The 19,275-nt window shown below is 29.0% G+C and overlaps 2 protein-coding genes across 3 annotated transcripts; both read right to left on the reverse strand.

Moving 5' to 3' along the window:
- Positions 1-11,808: 11,808 nt before the first annotated feature.
- Positions 11,809-15,037, reverse strand: LOC130954560 (probable folate-biopterin transporter 2). 2 transcript variants are annotated; one of them, XM_057881320.1, is made up of 6 exons: positions 14,913-15,037; positions 14,040-14,545; positions 13,519-13,778; positions 13,319-13,414; positions 13,062-13,232; positions 11,809-12,551 (listed from the first exon to the last, which is right to left on the reverse strand). In XM_057881320.1, the coding sequence occupies exons 2-6, from the start codon at positions 14,428-14,430 to the stop codon at positions 11,946-11,948; spliced, it is 1,524 nt and encodes a 507-aa protein (XP_057737303.1). In that variant the 5' UTR covers positions 14,431-14,545; positions 14,913-15,037; the 3' UTR covers positions 11,809-11,945. The 2 variants fall into 2 exon arrangements, with proteins under 2 accessions (XP_057737303.1, XP_057737304.1); XM_057881321.1 differs by lacking the exon at positions 14,913-15,037 and adding an exon at positions 14,789-14,891.
- A 1,453-nt stretch (positions 15,038-16,490) lies between these two features.
- LOC130954380 (probable steroid-binding protein 3) lies at positions 16,491-17,091 on the reverse strand. The gene has a single exon (XM_057881119.1). It carries the CDS (start codon positions 16,938-16,940, stop codon positions 16,638-16,640), a length of 303 nt encoding a protein of 100 aa, XP_057737102.1. The 5' UTR covers positions 16,941-17,091; the 3' UTR covers positions 16,491-16,637.
- Between the last annotated feature and the right edge of the window lie 2,184 nt (positions 17,092-19,275).

A 19,275-nucleotide genomic window follows, 5' to 3' on the forward strand; every position in this document is an offset into this window, starting at 1 on the left:
TATGCCAATAATACTGTGGCAGTTTGAGTGGCGGCCGTATCACGGATTGATCGTTCCGGACGAGTTATATCCCCATCTTGAGGTGTGTGACATCGTTGCTCCGTTGTTGTCATTCGAGTGTGTCGAGTGGCACCCTGCGGACCGAGTGATGCGTCAGTATGGATATGCACAACCTCCTCCGCGAGCAGTAAGAGATATTCCAGTTGATCAGCATTGCGTCGTTCTACGTGGAGTGCAGCTACATGATTGGACAGTTTTGCATGGGGCATAAGTGGCTTCGAAGTCCTCTTCGCTGTCACTATTCATACCTTCGTACACTGCAGCTATATCATCATTTACATCTATATCATTTTGGACCGCTTCTGCCTCTTCAGCTTCAAACTCAACGTACAACTCAATCTGTGGGTGTCTCATATAAGTCTGCCGGTGAATTTGAAACATATTCTGCATACTCGCCTCATCCGTGATCGGAATGGTATCAAACTGTATTAGGCCACCAAAAACCACAACCGGATTTCGGTACAGAATTCTGCTCACTCTCATTAACGTACCATTCTCCATGCTTTGACATAGGCCGTTCTGCAGCTCCATTAACGTCATCGTGCATGGAACCACAAACGAAAACGAATTTTGTGACACAAACCTCACTCCCTCATGAGTATTACGTATTATCTCACCATTACGATACACCACCAAATTTGCGGTGTCCTCCATTACACCAACTACAGCATCAAAGAATCCTCACAACACACTCAAATCTCACTCACTCAGTATGGAAAACACTATCGAGCTCTACCTTATATAGAGCGGTGAACTTACTACGCCCCCCACGTGGTTCACACTTGGACCAATCACCTTCCGCCACGTCAGCACGCCCCCCACGTGGTGCAACAACGGGCCAACCAGATTTCGCCACGTCAGCACGCCCCCTGCGTGCTGACTAAGCACGCCCCCTACGTGCTGCCTAGGTGGCTCAACCACAGCTTGCCACCTAGCTTCCACGCCCCCCACGTGATGTATGCACCACGCCCCCTGCGTGCTGTGCTTTTCATCTGACACGTCCATCTCTGTGTAATACACACAGTTGCTCCATATTTTCCCAAATCACCAACATGTTTTCCATATTAAAATTAATGAGCCAATAATAAAAAATAAAAAATAGTTACTTTTACCAAAAAAAAAAGTTACATATCTAAATTTTGTTGTTAACCAAGTTTAATCAACTTGGTCTAATAATAACATAAATTAGTTATGAGTAATATTACTTAAAATTTTATTATTTAATTTGATTAGACTTTTTTCATAAAAAAATTTTATTATGTAATATTATTCAAATATATAATAGCCATTACAAAAGTTAAAACGCCCTAAAATTAATGCTTGTTTTGTTTAATTTTGAGAGCGAAATTTTTCTGTATTATTTTTCTGATTAAAATAAAGTAATTATAAGGTTAGCTTAACATTCGACTTTAATGTCCAAGAAATAAAATGTAACTACAAAAAAACTAGCCTAAAGAGAATAATTTATTACGTTGTTAGAATAATTTTTCAAAAAAAAAATAAAAGTATAATTGTGTTTTTTAAAAAATATAAACTTTTTATTTTGTATTTAATAAATTTAAAAAATAAAAATACTTTTAAAAATATCTAAAGTAAAATTTTTAAAATTTAATTTATATTTATTAAAATTAAAAAATCTAATATAACTTATATATTAATTAATTTTTAAATTTAACTCTTATATTTATGTTTATTATAAAATTTTTAAAATATTTTATCAAGCACAAGTATTATTATTTGTGTTTATTGAAATAACTTCTTAATTAATATAGATATTACAATTTTTAAAAAATTTAGCTTTTACGAATTATTTTTAAGAAAATAAAATTTTTACTAACCTAAATATGTAACTACTTTTTCAAAAAACATAATACTAAAAATGTGTGATATTATTAGTTTTCAATAGTCATTAGAGTAACATTGTGTAGTGAATCAGTAGCTTTACATTATAGATCATTCACTTAAGACGTCCAGAGCTCCAGGCTACTAGCTATTAGGTAGTGCTTTATTTAATAAGCTAACTAGTAGCCTAAACGCCTCACAATCTCACATAAATAGTCTATAATATGGAGCCACTTCCACTACACAATGTTACTCCAATGACCAATTGACCATTGAAAATTAATAATATCACACATTTTTAGTATTATGTTTTTCAAAAAAGTAGTTACATATTTAGGTTAGTAAATTTTTTATTTTTTTAAAAATAATTTGTAAAAGCTAAGCTTTTTAAAAATTGTAATATCTATATTAATTAAAAATTATTTCAATAAACACAAATAATAATAGTTGTGTTCGATAAAATAATTTTAAAAATTTCATAATAAATATAAATATAAAATTAATTAATATATAAGTTATATTAGATTTTTTAATTTTGATAAATATAAATTAAATTTTAAAAAATTTTACCTTAAATATTTTTAAACGTATTTTTATTTTTTAAAATTACAAATACAAATATATATTCTTTTTAATTTACTAAACATAAAATAAAAAATTTGTGTTTTAGAAAAACACAATTACACTTTTACTTTTATTTTTGAAAAACTTCTTCTAACAACGTAACAAATTATTCTCTTTAGGCTAGTTTTTTTTGTAGTTATATTTTATTTCTTGAGCATTAAGCTCAGATGTTAATCTACTCATGGTTATTTTATTTTAAACAAAAAAATAATACAAAAAAAATTTCTCTCTCAAAATTAAACCAAACAAGCCCTAATTTTAAGGCGTGAGTTTATAATGGCTATTATACATTTGAACAAGTTTAATCACCCGTGCCATGCACGTGATAAGATTGAAATCATAATTTTAAGTTGTTATGTTAAATTTCATTTTAATTATAATAATTTAATTAATAAAAAAATAACTTGTATGCGTTGTTTTTCTTTTCTTAATATAGTATTAATTGTATTAACTATAAAAATAGTTATTTAATCTACTTTTTTTAATAAATCAGGATATATACTCAATATGACCATAAATAATCTAGTAATACTTAAATCTACCAACAAAATTTTATATGTTGGTTTACTGTAAAGTAAGAAAATATCAAAATCAGCTCAAAATGAAGAACAAATTAATAGAGAATCCTAATGTAGAAAGTTTTGTAATAAACAATAAATAATTTAAACCTACTGAATAACAATTCAATGCTATCTTTTGATACCTGCAAAATATATACATGAAACAACATCGTATCAATGTTTGTATATAAAATTATATGATTAACATAATTATAAAATTGTTTGTCAAGAGAATAAAATTATACGAATTTTAATGATAATTTTAATATTTTCAAACTATTAATGTATAATAAGAATTCATCTATTAGTTCCTAGAATTTCTAAATTTTTTTAAGTGATAGTAATAAATTTTAATAAATAAATAGATTTAGTAAGACATTTTGTTATTACCTTTTTATTATAGGCTCTCAAAAACTTCTCTATATACCACATTCATCGTGCAGTTATCTTCCAAGTATCCATGATTTTGCAACAGCACTCGCAGACCATCTTTACTCGTTACCCTTGATAACGCAACATACAATTGACCATGGGTGAAAACTGGCCTTGGAAGGTAAATTCCAACTTTGAATAGAGTTTGTCCCTAGGACTTATTTATTGTCATTGCAAATGACATGATAATTGGGAATTGTCTTCTTTGAAACCTGACCGGCAATGTTTCATTATTTGGAATTAGATTCAGTCTTAGGATAAGAACAATACTTCCAGCTTTGTTACCAGTTAAAGTCTTGCATTCTATCACATGATTTCCTATTCTTCTAACTTGCATCCTCGTGCCATTGCACAAACCATTAGTTTGGTCTATATTCCACAGCAACATAACAGGAGCGCCAACCTTCAGAACCAACTTGTGTGGTGGTAGACCTGAACAATTTATTCCATTTAGAATCTCCGGCAAGAAAGCATCTAACTCAAATTCCATATTTTCCTCTTCAACACACACAGAGTCTGAACTTACGTAGACTCTTTCTTGTCCAGGTAGCCCTGCAGTCATCTTGTTGTTGACATCAGTGACACAAAAATCTAAAGTTGGTGCAAGAATTGTTCTATCCTTGAAATAATTTTCAACGGATAAATTGGATAACATATTTGGATACACGAAATCAACGAGGTCATCCAAAGTTGTCTCGGAGTTCTTAATCAAAATGTCAGATGGTATATGAACGATCGATTCACCATCTGTTGTATCACCAGCCAAACCATCACCAATTTTGAGTAGCCATTCTGCAAAACTTCTGAGTTCTTTTATGTTGTTGTTTTCACCTAGTGACAATCTCATGTTTTTTGTAAGCTTCAAAACCTTACAGTTATGCCACAAATATGAAGAATTAATAGAAGACTGAATTATATCTTACCTTGAGCCTCTGGAAATCACAGGTAAAATTTGTCTAAAATCTCCTCCGAGAACAACAACTTTACCTCCAAATGGCAAATGAGCATTATACGAATCTGAGCATCTTAAGATGTCTCTGAGGCATTTATCTAAAGCTTCGTAACAATACTTACTTATCATTGGAGCTTCATCCCATGTGATTAATTTGGCCTTAGCTTGGATATTAACCTTACAATAGGACTTTCCTATTTAATGCTACACAAAGAATCCTCATTTATGGCAAAAGGAATTTTAAACCTTGAATGTGCAGTTCTTCCATTAGGCAACAAAAGTGCAGCAATCCCACTCGAAGCAACATTTAAAACTATACCTCCTTTAGACCTAATTGAGCATGATATAGTTGACCATAAAAATATTTTTTCACAACCACCTTGACCGTATAAGAAGAAAAGTCCACCCATATTACCGCTAACAGCACCAATTATTTGATTGTATGCAAATTTCTGCTCATTAGTTAGCCTTTTTAAATACCCACTTAGTTCATTTGCAAGAGCATTAACGTCAAAATAATTGAAACAATTGACTATTACGACTTATATATATATATATATATATATATATATACTAATTATAAACGATATGAATTTTTAATGGAAATACTTGATACTAATAGAAAAAACTTATATAAATAGAAATTATTTAATTTCAATTTTAATTTCATATAACAAAATAGTGGTTTTCAAAAATTATGGAATTTTTTTTTGACATATGTATTATGCCATACGTATAAATTATACGGATTATTATATAAATTCATATATATGCATAACAACACAGTTTAATATTATATATTTTTTACATTAATTATATGTCAATATTTTAAAAAAAGAGATAAAAAGAAGAGATATATAAATATGTATAATATTATTGCTATATATGAAGCAGTTTTATATTGCTTTAATTATAGAGACTTACTATAATTATATAAAATTTAATTTGAGGAAATAATTTCCCTTGCCATAAATAATATACTAAAACTATTAGTATATTATCTTCTTTATGGTTAATTGAATTTATCAATGATTTTTCCGTGTAAATCGTTATTACCCAATTTTTAATAATTACTTAATATACAAAATTTAAAATTGGAAATTTTTATTACTAATTTAATTAACTGGTTAATTGAGTAATAATTGTCAAATTATTAAGGTGCAAAATTATTGATTTACTCAATTGATTTTCATATATTATTTATATTTCAAGTAATAATTTGAAATTATATTATTTACCCAATTAATAATACTATTATTAAAAATTATATTTTGCATTGATTTTTAAATCAATTATTAAATAATTATTTTTGTTAAGATAATTATTTATAAATTATTTCAAATTATATTTTGTTAAGATATAATTATTTAGATTATTACTCATGACACGGGTATAATTTCATTTTATATCAATTGATCAATTATAATTATATGATACGGGTGTAATTTTAATTTTATCTACGGATTATTTCCCGTAATAATATACAACATATTATTTACCGTGATAATTTAATTTGATTGATTTCTAATTATTTACGTACATAAATGATTAAAATATATAACATAAATATCGTAATTATTATAATTCTATGATATAATTATAATTAACATATTTTATCATAATTAAATATTAATTTGATATAATTATAATGAAAATACTTTCCCAAAATAATATAATCTACTATTATTCATCCATTAATTATTTGGAAATAAACCTTAATATGATTTTTTACATCTCCACTATGAGAAATAACTACTTAGATATACCAAATAATATGTAACATATTACTACTTGTATAAGTTAAGGCACAAAGACAGGATTTAATTAAGGTGATTAAAACTTTCACCAAAGAGAATATGACCTCAATCGAATAAAAAAGGTACTCGATTTTGCATTAATTAGCTAGTCGAAGAAATAACATACTCATTCATTATTCATGTTTCATTATATTTTTTAAATAATATATAGAAAACATATATCTTGTGTATAAAAATGTGACTATTAGTAATTTTATTAATAAACCTTTTTTTAAACTATTACTAATTTCAATTTTAATAGAAAATATGAGAACATAATTTCGCTTGCCATAAATAATATACTAAAACTGTTAGTATATTATCTTCTATATGGTTAATTGAATTTATCAATGATTTTTCTGTGTAAATCGTTATTACCCAGTTTTTAATAACTACTTAATATACAAAATATGAAATTGGAAATTGTTATTACTAATTCAATTAACTGGTTAATTGAATAATAATTATCAAATTATTAAGGTGCAAAATCATTGATTTACTCAATAGATTTTCATATATTATTTATATTTCAAGTAATAATTTAAAATTATATTATTTACCCAGTTAATAATACTATTATTAATAATTATTTTTTGCATTGATTTTTAAATCAATTATTAAATAATTATTTTTGTTAAATAATTGTTTATAAATTATTTCAAATTATATTTTGTTAAGATATAATTATTTAGATTATTACTCATGGCACGGGTATAATTTCATTTTATACCAATTAATCAATTATAATTATATGGCACGGGTGTAATTTCAATTTTATCCACCGATTATTGGTAAATAAATTTTATTCCAATTATAAATAAAATCTGTTTTTATTGACAAATAAATTGTCTTTAGGTCAACGATTTAATATATGTGTAGGTTCATTTTTTGTTAAATATAATGAAAATACAAATAAATAAATAAAGGATAAAAATAAACTTAATAATATCTTACACTACTTCATTTTATTAAATTATTTAAAAATAGCACATCCACGAAAAATAATCGTAATATATAAATTGAGGCAATAATTTAAAATTCTATAATTATAATTTAATCAAATACTAATAGTAAAACCAAATTACCTAAACAATATTGAACATATTCTAATCCTTATTCACGTATAGTATAAAATCATTCTTGTAACGGCAACCAACTGAAATAACATCGTAAGTTTTAATATTTAGAATTCGTGCAAAATCAGACCATTCTCTTGTTAGATAAGCTTCATCATCCGCTATCCATGCAATGCGGCAAGGTATAAAATTGCCACACCGAGAAACCAAACTAACTCTTATTCCCCTCAATGGCATTGCATGCATGCAAAAGAAAGCTGGTAATTTCTGAAAAAAATTAAAATATGTTAAAAAATTATTCTAATAATGAACAGCTTAAACTAAGAAAATTTAAATATATTACCAATCGTTGAAATTGCATATTTGAATTTGTCATGAATTTAGCAAAACTGAACGCTTACATCCTTCAGTAAAGTAGAGACTATTGCCTCTTCTTTGAACGCTTACATCCATGTAGTTGGAACCCGAATCAGCGAAGACAACTCGATGAGGTATTTCATGGATGTGATGCATTGTAAATGATTGTGGCAAAAGACAATCGAACTAGAACATTAGACGATAAGAATAACTTAGAGTAACAACAAATAAAAAATTATCAAAAGAATAATATAATAGAATAAGTATATAAAAAATTATAAATTGTACCTTAAAAGGATCAACTTCAATAAAAAACGAAGAATACATTCTTATTCTATGAAGTAGTAAAAAAATACTAAATATAAAATTATGAATTGACTCTCAAATTTAGATTCATGTACCACAGGAAAACACTATATATAGACTTTAGTAAAACAAAAATAAATATGTAAATTATCTATTATTAAGGTAATTTTTTAATAATGCATTAAATTTTGATTTGATACAATTATAATGAAGATATGTTTCTAAATTAGTATAATTATATATTATTCATTAAATATTAATTATAATATAATTATATTAAAGATATTTTTTATAAAATAATTTAGAAAAATTATTTGATATACATAAATTGGGTAACAAATATTTATTATTATTATTATTATTATTATTATTATTATTATTATTATTGATATTATTATTATCATTAAAATTATTAAAAGTATTTTTAATTGATAATTAATAAGTAGTTTAATAGTGCATTAAATATTGATTTGATATAATTATAATGAGGATATGTTGCCAAATTAGTATTATTATATATTATTTATTTATTATTAATTATAATATAATTACAATAAAATAATTTAAAATAGAAAAAAAATTTATTCGTTTTGGAGGGAAAACGGAGGCATGAGAGATCGACACGTCACCTTTAGTAGTTGGGGGAAAACCCAGTTTTAGTATATTAAGTAGATAATACTATACAATTAAATTTTTTTATGAATTAAATCTAATCAAATTAAATAATAAGACTTAAAATAATATCATTCATAATTATTTTTTTTAATATTAGACCAACTTAAATTTAGTTAACGAAAAAATTAATTGTGTAACACTACTCAATTATATAATATATTTTTTGAAAAATAAGTAAAAAATAAATATTCATACTAATAATATAATCTATATATATGTCTATTGCTTATTCGTCTTTGTTTTCATTTTATTGATACATAATAATTTGTCATCGTACCAAAATAAAAATTATTCCATATAAGTCATTTATATTCATACGTGTACGTTTTTTTTGTACCGTTACTACACGTTCTTCTTCTTTTTTGTTATTTTTCTCTCTCGTTATCGTCGTCACCAATACTATCTCTTCCTCCTCCTCCTCCTCCTCCTCCTCCTTTTTCCATTAGAATTTCTTCTCCTCCTTCCTTTTTCTTTTTCTCCTCCATCATCAGTTATCTCGTTATTGAAGATAATGAATAATTCAAGTTCAGATTGTCAATTGAACCAAAACGAAATTAATTATTGTTTTGAATTCAATTAAGTAGCTGACGTGTGGTTCGATTCAAGTTAATTTTTTCGTTAGTAGTTTATGATTCTGTTGGTGAATAATGTTTCATCGTTGATTGTTTGAATTAAATGTAATGTAAAAGTTTTACATTAAAAATTTTTTTCTGTATTTGCAGCAAATTTACGTGTAACACAAAGAGATTTGGGTGTATTCTTTAATAATTTTTAGTGTATATGTGCTGGTAAATTCTGCATAATTCAAAATTCTTCTTCTCCCTTCTCATCATCTTCTACTACTTCTTCTTCTTCTTTTTCATCATCACCATCATCATTATCATCATCATCTTCTTCTTTTTTATTCTTATTCATCTTTTTTTTTTCTTATTTTATCTTCTCAATTTTTTTCTTATTTTACTCTTTAATTTTAACAAGAATAAAATAAAAAAATCAAATAAAGAACAAGAAGAAACACATAATGGTACAAAATTACTTAGAAGAGTATGAACGTACATTTATTCAACTAAAAAAAAGAAAGAAATAAGGAAAACAAGAAGAAGAAAAAATGCATTATTAGAGAAAATATTTTTCTATATTTATAGTAAATTTAGATGTTACATGAAGATATTTGGGTGTATTATTTAAAAATTTTCAATGTATGTGTGCTAATAAGTTCTGTATAATTTAAAACTTTTCCTCTTCCTCCTCCTCCTCATCTTCTGCTTCTGCTCCTTTTTTATCATCATCACCATTTTCTTTTTCTTTTTTTCTTATTCATATTTTTCTTTTTGTTTTACCTTCTCAAGTTTCTTCTTATTTTACTCTCTCACCAACACCACCTCCTCCTCCTCCTCTTCTTCCTCCTTTTTTTTCATTAGAATTTCTTTTCCTCCTTCTCCTCCAACATCAGTTATCTCATTGTTGAAAATAATGAATAATTCAAGTTCAGATTGTCAATTGAACCAAAACAAAATTGATTATTTTGAATCCAATCAAGTGGTTGAGGTATGGTTCGATTCTAGTTAATATTTTCGTTAGTAGTTTATGATTCTGTAGGTGAATAATGTTGTTTTTATTTGTAAAAATTGTTGTTCATCGTTGATGGTTTGAATTGAATGTAATATAAAAGTTCTACATTAAAGAAAATATTTTTCTGTATTTTGGTGTAACACGAAGATATTTGGGTGTTCTTTAAGAATTTTCGGTGTATGTGTGTTTATAAATTATGCATAATTCAAAACTCTTCTTCTCCCTCCTCCTCATCTTCTACTGCTTCTTCTTCTTCTTCTTTTTTTATCATCATCATCATCATCTTTTTTTTTCTTATTCGTCTTTTTTTTCTTATTTTATATTCTCAAGTTTCTTTTTGTTTTACTCTTTTAACAAGAATAAAAACAAAAAAATCAAACAATGAAGAAGAAAAAACACATAATGGTACAAAATTACTTGGAAGAAGATGAACTTACATTTATTCAACTAAAAGAAAGAAAGAAACAAGGAAAAAAAAGAAGAAAAAATGCAGCATTAAAGGAAATATTTTTCTATATTTGCAGCAAATTTGAGTGTAACACGAAGATATTTGGGTATATTGTTTAAGAATTTTCGCTGTATGTGTGCTGATAAGTTCTGCATGCATAATTCAAAACTCTTCCTCTTCCTCCTCCTCATCTTTTGCTGCTTCTTCTTCTTCATCTTCTTATTTCATATTCTCATAATTTTTCTTGGGAGAAAAAAATCAAATAAAGAAAAAAATACATAATGTTGCAAAATAAATAGAAAGAGAATGAGAAGAAAAATGCAGCAACAATAACAGTAATAAAAAAATGACGACGAAGATGAAACACGCAAAAAAAAGAGGAGAAACGCAAAGAAGAAGTAAAAGAAGAGGGAAGAGGGGGAGGAGAAGGATAAGAAACGCGAAGAAAAAACGACGATTGTGATTTTGATCGAGGAAGAAGAAACCTCTTTCAAAATGGTGGGCGCTATGGAAACCGTTGAGTAGCGCGCGTGTTAACATGATGGTATGGGTGAGAGCGTCCTTTTTGTTGGGTTTGACTCAACTTGTATGACTTGTAAACCAAAATGACTTGTATGTGTAGCACTTATGCCAAAATAATTATCTAATATTTTTTGTGATGAAGTATCTTATTCCCACATTTATATGGGAGTATAGAATTCGTGATATTTTATAGATACTTCAATATTTAAAAAAAAATTAATACCAAAATTTGTTGTCTATTTTTTATTTTTAAACTTAAGAAAAAAAAGTATAGTATGTTTAAAAATGATAAGTGCAGTTTATAATTTTAGAATAATACTATACTTCTAACTTTTTTTTATGAACTAAGTCAAATTAAATTAAAAAATAATTTAAAGTAATATTACCTATAACTGATTTTTGTTGATGTTAGACTCATAAAATATTTAAATATTAAATTATTTTATTTTTTAAAAATAATTTAAATTTAAAAGAAAAAAAAACTCACTCAAACAAGTCTTAAGTTAGAAACAACAATTTTATGTAAATGCATTAGTTATTGAATAGAAAAAATTAAAAGATACATTAATTAAAAGAAATTAAAGAAAAGTACAAAATTCACTTGAAGGATTCTCAATTTCTTGTCACTTCTCTAAAAATATTGCTACAACATTGGCTTGATCATTTGTGTGTAATGGAGATTGCGAATCTGAAAGAATGTTTCTTAGATTTATTATTGCTTTGCTACATGGCATCAACATTGTTCACAAGTGAAACCAATTCAATATTATTCTCCATTTCAGAAGTTTCAATAACCACTTCTGAATCCAAGCTTTCACTTGTTGCAAGAATGGAAGAGTTAGGATCAGCTTTAGGCACCAAAAAAAGCAAGCAAAGTGGTGTGATCCTTAAGATGTTCCTCAGCAAAATAGCTAACCAAAGATTATGAAACTCTGTTCTTGTAATCTTAAACAAGTGAAGCAAAAGTCCTCCACCCCATGAAGAAGATAGCACTCCAAAGTTATCAATGGACATTAATAATGCAAAGAATGTGCCTTCAATACCTGAAGGGCAAAGCTTTGCACTGAGTACAAGCATGGGCATCCATTTGAGTCTAGTAGTCATTTGAGCAACACTATCAACTATCATTACAAACAAGTAATCTGGTATACCAAACTTGAGGTTCAATCTCAACACCATAATCAAATCTACCATGCCTGATAATGCATATATTAGCTGAGTCCAGAAGAGGAGGTCTCTGAATGCATAATCCTTTAATGCATACTGATATAGTAATGCACCTAAAAGGGCCCCAACTGAACCAATTGAGAATATGAAACCAACTGTCTCCTGCGCAAAGAAAGAAGGGCCTCAAAGGCAATTGAGAATATGCATCACCTTCTAGATATGGTATAATTTCATATAAACCACTATTTTCACCCACGAATGTTTAGAAGGCTGGCAAATTTACCCATAAAAAAATAAAATTGACTTTGTACCTATGAAAAATGAATTTCGGCCAACAAAATTATCTAAAACCTAAAAAGTTATCCGAAATTCCTAAATTATTCTTCCTAACTTAACATACCCCACTCTCAACTCTTTGTTACCACCACCCAAATTCTTTTTCATCCCCAACTACGACCACTGCTTCCATTGCCACCTCCTTCTCTTTACCACCACCATTACAATCTCCAAAGTTGTTTTTTTTTTAGGATTTAGGTAATTTTGTCAATCAAAGCACATCTTCACAGGTACAAAGTCAATTTTGTTTTTTTATAAATAGATTTGTCAACATTTTTAATATTTGTAGATAAAAATAGTAGTTTACTCGATCATTAATATTCCTAACCAAATTACCTGAGAGAAAGATGGCCCAGCTTTTGGATCTGTATACCAATAGAACAATCCTTCAAAGATATTCAGACTCAAAGCATATGATAAATACATGTATAAACAAGGCTTCCATACATCATCCTTCTTCAATGTTGTCCACATAGACTTGCTAGCATCAACAAACTTTTGGTTCACCTACACACAATTATATATAGATAGTTGTATTAGCTAGGATATCATTGAATTGAAAATAAATGAACGACACAAGCTAATTATTATACCTGTTTGTAGGCAAAGTTAGGCATATAAGGCTCATCAAGCATAAACCCAAGCAAAATTAAAAGTCCAGAAGGGATTGTCATCAAACCAAACACCCCCTGAGAAAAACGGTTTTTCATTAGTATATAACCAATGAAGTGCATTGAAAACCAGAAAACCTTCTCAAGATTAATGAAAACTTTTTAAGTTTCAAGAGGCTAACCATAGGGCCTATGAGATGAACAAAGATACCACCGATGGAGAATCCTAATAATGCTCCTACAGAACTACTGAAGGCGCATAAACTTTGCATGTCGGCGGCCAGTGAAGGATGGGTGATACTGTTCTGTGCCACACAAGCATCAATGGTAACATCAGCTATAGCCACACCAGTACTACTAGCAGTTAATGCCAAAATGGCCAACATAATGTGCAGGTTTTCATGCAAAGATAATAGAACCATGCTAATCACTCCTATGAAACCTGTCACAATGAAAGACAAGCCAAAAAACAAAAGAAAATCATTTAGAAATCTGCACTATGATATATCTGAATCCACTTCAAGCATCATGATTTTTCTGTCTTATCTTTGTCTCTACTAGTTCATCAATAAGAAACTTATAAACTGACTGAGATCCAAGAAAACTGGAGAGATTCAAAACTGTGGAACAAAGTTCATCAATAAGTAATGTATTTGAATTGAACAAAAATACAGAATGTATTAACTATTAATAAAAAACATACCAGCAAAAATGAAATAAGGTCGCCTGCGATATCCGAGAATGGGAAGAACATCAGTAAGAAGACCCCACAAAGGCTTAACAATCCAAGGAATGGAAGTGATTCCTGCATAAACCTGTGCTTGTGATGGCTGCACTTTCTGAACATCTTTCATGTAATACTTTGTTCCAACACCAGAAAGGCCTCCACCAAGTCCTTGACTCACTCCATAAACTATTATCACACCAAACACAAAGCTCCAATGCATTTCCCTTGATAGCATCTTAAACCAATGCACAGGGATGCAGATACAACCACACCAGACACTACCCTTCTTCCTTTCTTCATCTTCTTCTTCTTCTCCTTCTTTTTCTTCACCACAGGGATCCTTCAGATTTTCCTCTTCTTGTTGCATAACTATATCTCTCTTGATGATAAAGGCTAATATGTTACAAGACCAGATTCATCCACTATTTTCTTTTCTGATTTCAATGTCCAATCACTATGTATATGGAAGCGTTGACCTGGACCTGGTGGTATGGCAGTGGAGGATCTAGAATGAGAATAAGGAAAAGAACAAAAACAACAAAATAGAGAAATCAAAATTACTATGAATGGAACTGAGTTTCATCACTAAGTTGCATCGCTTTGACTCAGACCATATGAATCTGGATAATCGCAAAGCTATTAGGTGAAAAATAAATTATAAATTATGTTTTATATATAAAATTATTATAAAACTGATCTGAATTTGGCATTCTTTTTGTTCTCACATTAAACTAAATTTCGACCCAGTAAGTTAACAAAAGGGTGCTTTGATGTTTCCTAGAAAAATAAATAAATAAAGAGAGCCTATTTTTCTTGTTATTAGAGTATTTGTTTTTCTTTTACTCTTACAATTATGAGCAGGAGGAAAAATTTTAGAGACTTCTTAAGAAGTTTCGTAGCGCAAATATTAAATAACGTAAAATAAGTAGAAAAGGTAGAAAGGTCTGAAAGGAAGATCTTGTTGCTGAAGGTGGCAACTGTGTCCGAAACGAGGTTTGCGAAAATTAAAGCAACGATAAAGTACACGCCTGTCATATAACACTAACTCACCAACTACTTTTCTCTATTTACGAATGCACACGTGGATATTAACGGTCATGCAAATCCAAATCTTCAACATGTGCACAGATGATGCTTTTATTATTTTTAAATGTAAAAGGATAGCTTTGTTTTTATGATTATGCTTATTTCAAATTGAAGGACGCTAAGGTTCTAAGCAATGCAATTTAGAGATGAATGAGGAGTAATGAACAATACATGTGAGTTTGCATAAGCATTTCAAATTGATATTCAACTGAGGTGTTTATTCCGCTTAATTAACCACGCGTATTAAATATTTGTTCTTTTGAAACAAGTATAAATGAATGATTTTCTTCTGCAATTAGTTCTCTCATTTTTATATAAGTTTAGCCGTTGACAGATGCATTCATATATTTAAAGCTGAAGCTGATATTGCAAGCTATAGGGGTACCAATGTTGAGTAGAACCCAATACAAATTCCTAAGCGTGGCAAAAGAGTAATAAATCTGTTTGCATGAATCAATGGCACTAGTTAATAGTTATTGCTGCTAGCCGAAGTGTCACTGCTGTAAAGTTTGGTCATCTTTGCGATCATATACCACAAATTAGATAAAAACTCACGTGAAGTCGTAAAGTCGATTTCACGTGAAGTCGATACCTGAAAATTGTTAGATAAAAATTTAATCAAATCAGTTCAAATTATTTAACGGCTCTCACTACTTTACGTGAAATCAACTGCACTTTTCCACCCACAAATTATTGAATGATCTAGGTGATGATCTGATCTTCTAACACATTGAGCTTTAGCTCGATATATCATGTGAAGATTGTTAACATGATCTTATCATCTAGGAGGATGATATTTTCTATTTATTCTCCAATATGTCTTATTTAGACTCTACCTTAAAAATGACTGTGCAGATCGCAGAGCAATTAACTTATACCCTCAATTGGGAAGCGTTTTGGATCACTATTTTCTATACCGCAAAATGGTCTCAGATACGTTCGAAAGTGCTAAACATCACACTTAAATTTTTATCAAAATGGTACTGAATTTGAATCTGACTCGAGTTTTTCAGAGGCAGATTGGTATGTGTTTTTGAAGAACAAGTAAAGGGACGGAAGCTAGATCATTAGATTGTCTTAATCTCTCTCATTTGATATAATTAATACTTTCCCCTTTCGAACAGCAATCAAATTAATGACGCCAATCTTAGCAATATTTCAGTTTTCACTTCCAGAATTTACATACTTCACCAGCCATTGAAACATAATCAATTGACAAAATTAAAGGCACAAATGGATTCAACAAACCATAATCAAACTACCAATTTTGCAATCAAAGAATCAAAAACCACAGAGGAGCAAGAAAAACTGCAAAACCTAACATTAGATACATCATGCAAATATGCAATACACACAGAGAAAGGGCTTTTATTGTTATTATGATAGCGGAAATTTTTCATGTCAAAGCGCACTCAACAACACAAACATTATAAACGGCATAATTAGGGTTTCAAACACGACAACAACGACAACAAAATAGCGATGAAATTAGTTAAGAACACGGCCAACGACGGGATACTTAGCCTGAAACTTGTTCTCCCAATCGGTGAGGACGCCGATCTCCTTCTCGGAGAGGCCGTCGAGGGAAGGGGAGACGTCTTCGTCGTTCTTGCTCATCTTGGCGAGTGCCCTGCTGGCATCTTTGCCGGCGAACATGGCATAGGGGCCGCCGGGGCCGTAGAAGGACTTTCCGGCGGTGACGTCGAAGACTCGGCCCTTTATGGCGACGTATATGGGCTTGGATGGGTCTGTACCGTTGTATTGGCTTAGCTGCTGCGGTGTGAGCTCCATTGATTTCTTGTGCAGCGTTGATTGTGAGAGAAGGTGAAACGATCAGCACCACCAACTTGCAAGTGGATTACGGAATATTAGTGAAACAAAATAGTTCCTGTGTTTTCTCTCCACTTTCAACTCCTTAGTCCTTATCTTTTTTTTTTTTCTTATTTTTGTTTTTAATATTTCATTACCTCAAAAGTCACATCGACCTCCACAGTCCAACAACCGACTCCCCAATTGGTGCAGGGCTTTCAGCACCAACAGACATGGGAATAACTTTCTTAGGAAATAGGTATATATTCTTTATTTTATTTTATTAAAAAATAATTTTATCATTTGAAATTATTTTAATATGAATAAATGGTAAAATTTGTTTCGACAAAATTGTTGTTCTTCAAATTAGTTTTAGAAAGTTTTTTAATTAAATTCGTCCTGCTATCACTTTTCTTTTGTCAATATATCATGTTAAGTGGCATCACAATTCATAACATACCGAATAATGTTAATTGAATATTAACATAATAAATTTATAAAAAATAAATATCAAATTAATATTTAAAAAATTTTAGCACTAATAAAATAATATTTAATTTTTGTTATTTATAAAATAACTCTTAAAAAATTTTAAAATTTAACAAAATACCCAATCATATAAAAGATGACGTCATAGTGAGAAGAAAAAACTGATGTAACCGTTCAAAGAGAGTTCCAATGATGACATAGAGTTTTCTTCTTCTTCGTTATAACGGAAGGGTCTTCTTTGCTATGCGGAAGCGGACGCAGTGGCGAAGTGCTGCCATAGTAGAGAAAATGCGGAAAAAATGCAACATTGTGTTGAAGAAGAAGCAGCGACTAACAGAAAATGCAACGAGATACTACCATGACAAAAGGAGAAGCAGCAACGTGCCATGGCGATCTGATGGAAAGGGACGCGAAAAAGGACGCAGCGGTGTGTTGAAGAAGAAGTCACAAATACGAAGAATGCGACGAAGTACAGCAGCGTGCTATAGTGATCTTCTTCTTCAGTTGCCATAGCAAAAAGAAACGCAGCGGTGTATTGAAGAAAACGCAGCAAACACGAAGAAAAAGAAAAAATAAATAAATAAATAAATAACAATAACTACAACAAATAATAATAACAATAAATATAATAATAACATATAAGGTTTAAATAATAATAATAATAATAATAATAATAATAATAATAATAATAATAATAAGTAACGTAACAACAACAATAATAATTGTTCCAAGATATTACCTAAAACCTAGGTGAATTTGAGTTTAGATGTAAAGTCCAAATATTTTTTAGTGAGAATTTCGACTTGTTCGCTGGAATGATAGTTTATTCGATATCTTCACCTCGACAATAGTAAGAAGTATTTACATAGGACTTCAATACCTAAGTCAGCAATGATTTAAATAGGTTTAAAACGAGATTGAATTTGAAAAAAATACTTGAGTGTTGAAATATTTATATAGTGACAACACAAGACTTAGACATTTTTTAGACTGTATTATTTACAAAGACAAGATATTAGATGGAGATCCAAGGACACAATCGTATTTGACAGAGAAATATAAACATAGACATTATGTCCAAAAACACTAAATAAGTGTATTTTGTGTCCATTCTAATAGAAAAAACACGAAAATACTAACAAAAAACACAATTTATTTTATATTTTTTATTATTTTTATTAATTTTTTATAATTATTTTTTTCGTTTTAAATTTTTTGAATAAAAAAAATAAAAATAAATTAAATTTTTATAATTTATTTTAATTTATCATCAAATAAAATATAAAAACACAAAATTTTATATCTTTATTTTTTATATTTTATTTTTAATATCTTATTATATTTTATTCTGTTTTAAAAATAAACATAACTTCTAAAAATCATACTTGTTATTCTCTTACACGGTAGGAAGTTATCCTTCATGGTTAGGTTGGTTTATCAACTGGGTGGTGATAACCGAAGCAGGGGTGACATTTAGCATTTTCAAATCGGGTTGGATACAAATTTTGGAGACTGGTATCTAGATCGGTCCAATCTGCATGAGTGAGACCACCTACACCGGATTTAACATTATTGGACCGAGCTCATGCAGTCCAATACCATATATTTTATTGTCTGTCAGTGAAAGGTGGACTAAGCTTATGTCTAGGGGTCCACGATAAACAACTACTAATTTTCGTTCATTTCTTTATATAAATTTTATTATGTTTTGTATAGATAAATAAATAATGACATATTAAACTTGTTTTTATAAAAAAAAAAAATTAGACCTATAAAAAGACCGCTTTTTAATTTACATATGGCGCTAGAGTACGTGCTGGACTCCATT

The sequence above is a fragment of the Arachis stenosperma genome, chromosome 10 (assembly GCF_014773155.1).
Source record: "Arachis stenosperma cultivar V10309 chromosome 10, arast.V10309.gnm1.PFL2, whole genome shotgun sequence".
Taxonomy (NCBI): Eukaryota; Viridiplantae; Streptophyta; class Magnoliopsida; order Fabales; family Fabaceae; genus Arachis; species Arachis stenosperma.

What these genes read in the sequence shown, in the direction of transcription:
- LOC130954560 (XM_057881320.1), bottom strand. Translation starts at nt 14,430, where the DNA reads ATGCAACAAGAAGAGGAAAATCTGAAGGATCCCTGTGGTGAAGAAAAA. An exon ending in ACCTTATTTCATTTTTGCTG is followed by an intron (nt 13,779 to 14,039) that starts GTATGTTTTTTA and finishes TCATTGTGACAG; the next exon opens with GTTTCATAGGAGTGATTAGC. An exon ending in CTGGGCCATCTTTCTCTCAG is followed by an intron (nt 12,552 to 13,061) that starts GTAATTTGGTTA and finishes TTCTTTGCGCAG; the next exon opens with GAGACAGTTGGTTTCATATT.
- LOC130954380 (XM_057881119.1), bottom strand. Translation starts at nt 16,940, where the DNA reads ATGGAGCTCACACCGCAGCAGCTAAGCCAATACAACGGTACAGACCCA.